The sequence below is a fragment of the Pteropus vampyrus genome, unplaced genomic scaffold, assembly GCF_000151845.1.
Source record: "Pteropus vampyrus isolate Shadow unplaced genomic scaffold, Pvam_2.0 Scaffold429, whole genome shotgun sequence".
In the NCBI taxonomy this organism is placed as follows: Eukaryota; Metazoa; Chordata; class Mammalia; order Chiroptera; family Pteropodidae; genus Pteropus; species Pteropus vampyrus.
In genome coordinates this window covers 117,072-120,691 of record NW_011889210.1, presented here as the reverse complement: position 1 = coordinate 120,691, position 3,620 = coordinate 117,072, and the positions used below count along the sequence as shown (strand labels likewise).

At 52.4% G+C, this 3,620-nt stretch overlaps 1 protein-coding gene across 1 annotated transcript in view; it reads right to left on the bottom strand.

The window, feature by feature from the left end:
• Positions 1-836: 836 nt before the first annotated feature.
• Positions 837-3,620, bottom strand: part of CMPK2 (cytidine/uridine monophosphate kinase 2) — an 18,674-nt gene continuing 15,890 nt past the window's right edge. Inside the window, exon 6 of the mRNA XM_011381091.2 lies at positions 837-2,466. Coding sequence (XP_011379393.1) covers positions 2,349-2,466 — 118 coding nt within the window. The 3' untranslated portion in view covers positions 837-2,348. The remainder of the gene's footprint in view (positions 2,467-3,620) is intronic.

Below are 3,620 nucleotides of genomic sequence, written 5' to 3'. Positions count from 1 at the left end.
GCTGGGGGATGCTGGCCGGCCTGGGGGACGCTGGGGGATGCTGGCCGGCCTGGGGGACGCTGGGGGATGCTGGCCGGCCTGGGGGATGCTGGGGGATGCTGGCCGGCCTGGGGGATGCTGGCCGGCCTGGGGGACACGCGCTTCGGGGTGGAGGCCACCCCTTCCGCACGCACCCTCGCCCTGCGCCTTCCGTGAAGGCCGTGGGCATTCGCCCTGCTGCATCTCCGCCTCCCGTGGTGTCACCTGGGCCTCTTGCTCCCGCGATGGCTCGGTACCAGCCAGGGCGAGGGGTTCACAAGGCTGAGGGACACTCCGCCAACCTTCAGCGTGTCCCTCTCCCCACTGGTGGCCTGCTCCAGCTGCAAGACGGCCTTAAAAAGGTGCTCATATTTCTCGGCAGCCATGTGTCAAGCTAAAAATTCCGCGACTGTGACAGAGGGTCACAGTCAAATCAGTGTATCGCGGGAACACAATTCACCTTGTAATGAAACAGCCAAGCAAACGATTCCGTCATCAGTGTCTGGGTAAGAGGCGCGGCCTTATCTCAGACTCACCAAAGCCTCCCCCTCGGTGAATGAAGGGCCCCCGCGTACCAAGAGCGGTGCTTCCTGGACTAGAAGAACATCCCACTGGCATTCGCAATGAAGAAGGGACGGCAGTTTCTTGAAACGATGTTTAAGACAAAACAGAAAGCCCTCCTCTCCGAGAGCACCCCGATGCAAATGCCCTTGGCGCGGGCGCCCACACCTCTCCGCCTCCTGCCCACATGGCCCTCTCGACAGGAGCGGGCTGGGGGCGCGTCGTCAGAAAACCAGCACGCACCCGCGACAGCAGAGTAAGCTAGTAAACCACGGCGAGTTTATTCGTTTGCAAGGTACGTAAAGAAGGCATTAAATGCTTGTTTGTCCAGGCTGCCAGCATTAGCTTCTCAGAATGTTTAAAGTAATTAATATCGATAATGTAATGAGATATCACCTCTTAAAGAACCCTAACACTATTTATCAGCTTTAAAAATATTTTCAACTCAAACCAATCACATATTTATATACATAGATTCATCGTGTATCAATTACCTATAGTTCTTTTGAAAAATAATGAGACGATTAAAACTAAACTTTATTGAAATTTAATTTTCCATATGATAAACCTAATAAGGCATGAAGGTCTCAAAAAGACATTTCCCTCGAATAATATGCAGATTCATTTATCTTAGAACTGGAAGGAATTATAGGTAGGCACCAGGTTCAGCCAACTCCCTAAGACAAAGAATGATCGTCACAGTTTAGATCAGACTATTGATGTTTCATGACTCACCCAAGGCCACGAAGCTCGTCACTGTTTCTCCTTCCTCCCCAAGCCTTTCCCAGCCAGATCCCAAAGCCGGCTTCATGTGCAATCACAAGACATTCAAGGGCAAGATAATTTACTACGAGGTCCTGTTCTAGGATCCACTGTACTTATGTAGTAAGATAAATTAAATCTCTGTAATGAAAATACACAACAAGCATCGCGACACCTTCCTGGCTTCCGTTCGGACTGGGGAAGCATCGTCCCTACAGCGGGAACACGTGATGGAAAACAGCAAGATGAACACGTTGCTGGACCACCCAAGTATCGTGCGTCTGGTTCAGCGCAAATCAATCTTCATGTCCGAAGCCGTTTTCAGGGGAAGGGCAGGGATATAAATAAGCAGCATGTAATTCAGAGAAGGTGGGTGTAACTGAACTTCGAGGTTTTGGGGTTGGCTGTCTGTATACTTGACCATGAAGTGTTATCAAGAAGACCAGCCCAGGGCTGTGAGTCACAGACGCAAGTCAGACGCCTTTTGTGGAAGTGTGTCCTGCCCACAACACGCCCCGAGGGAGTGTTCGAACAGCCAGGACACACAGATATGTGCTTCAGAGGCACTTGGCTCTAGGATTTGGGGCCAAGTCATGATGACTGGGAAGAAGTCAGCACTGATGTCAAGGTCTTAGTGAGCCAGGTCCAGGCTCGGGAGAGGCTGGGGGCGGCAGGCGGGGAGGGGTTTCCGTTGATTTGGAAGATCTTTCTTCTTGCTTCTGTACACCTCACGTTTTCTGGAGGCGACAAACCTTGGCAGGGATGTAGTTAAAAACACGTTCCAAGGAAACGTGCATTACACGAGGCCGAACGTGACCACTGGCCTCTCACTGGAGTGTGACCGGACTCGACCTAAATGGGTCCATCGGTCAGAAGCAAGTATGATCTCTGGTTTTTAATTCTCTGCTGCCCGACATGCTTACGTAACAGAAATTTACGAAACTGGACAATCGCTGGTGGCCGAGGTGTATCAAACAACATCAAATCTAATAAATGTGTGATGACAACTAATTACACTCATTTTGGATCAGGCTTAAGACTCCCTGGAGGACCTTTTCTCTGGAGGGGCTGGCATCGACCACGTGGCAGCCGGGGTTCTCCATCCGCTGGTAGGACACTTCCACCCTGGGGACAGGCAGAACGAGAGGAGGTGACACACTTTAATACAGCTCCGTGCACTGAAGGATGAGCATCCTGAAGCAAGGTCCCCGTCAGGTTTATCACCCCGCTCCCCTGGCTACTAGCTTTGCCCACAGAACACATTTGAGACACCGTGTCTAATCGACAGTAAGGTAACACTAGCGTTTAACCGCGAGCATTTACTGAGTACCCATTATCTGCCCAGCGTTAGCATTCTGCACGATCTGCCCATTTCGCACGCTGTGAGGTCACAGAGTGACCTCAGGAAGGGACCGTCGACACCCCCATTTTGCAGACGAGGCAGCAGAGGCTCGTTTGAGTAACACGCCCAAGGACAACTGTCCACGATCTGTAACCCCCAGGGTTTCAGACAAGCCCAAGGTCCTTGGCGCACTGTTTTCACTTATGAAACTTCCAGAGTGTCATCAGAACCCCTCGCGCCCTTTCGGTGCTGGGGAGCCTCGGCATGCGGGGCTGACGGCAGCGTGGAGGGGTCCCGGTCGGAGCGGGAGCCTGCGGCAGGCGGTCTGGGCCCCCGCCCCGCTTTACCCCTGCTGCCTACGAAACGAGTCACCACCCCCTCCCCCCGCCCCGGTTTCCTCACCCGTAAAATGAGGGCTGAAATGACGCCGTGCCTGCAAGTTTGTCCTGAGATTCACTGAGTCAGTTCGAGTAAACTGCTCAGCACGGCTTCCGTGCACTGATTTATTCACGTTGTGACTGCACCATGCCGTGATGGTGCTGGCGCCGTCGACTTGTGTAAACTGTTCTGTCGTCTTTACAAACCTTTCCTGAGGAACTGATTCATACTCAGCCACGAAGCAGTGAGATGCTACACACCCCCCGTGTTCCTGTGCTCATAGCTTTTAACGCATTCAAAACCACTGCCTTAAAATCAGGAAGCGTTTGCTTTTAAAATCCAGTTTTACTACTTAGTGCCCATGCGAATTCCGAGAAGTCGGTCCTTCGGGCCTCCGATTTCTAAACTGTAAAATATGGCTAATGTCATCCTTGCAAGGAGGACAGACGTCAGAAGTAACGTGCGTGACACACAGTAAGCACCCCATAGTCACTAGGCGTTCGCCAGGCCCCGCTCTGCGCCTATTACACTGTGACGGCGGAAGCCGACGCCCAGAAGT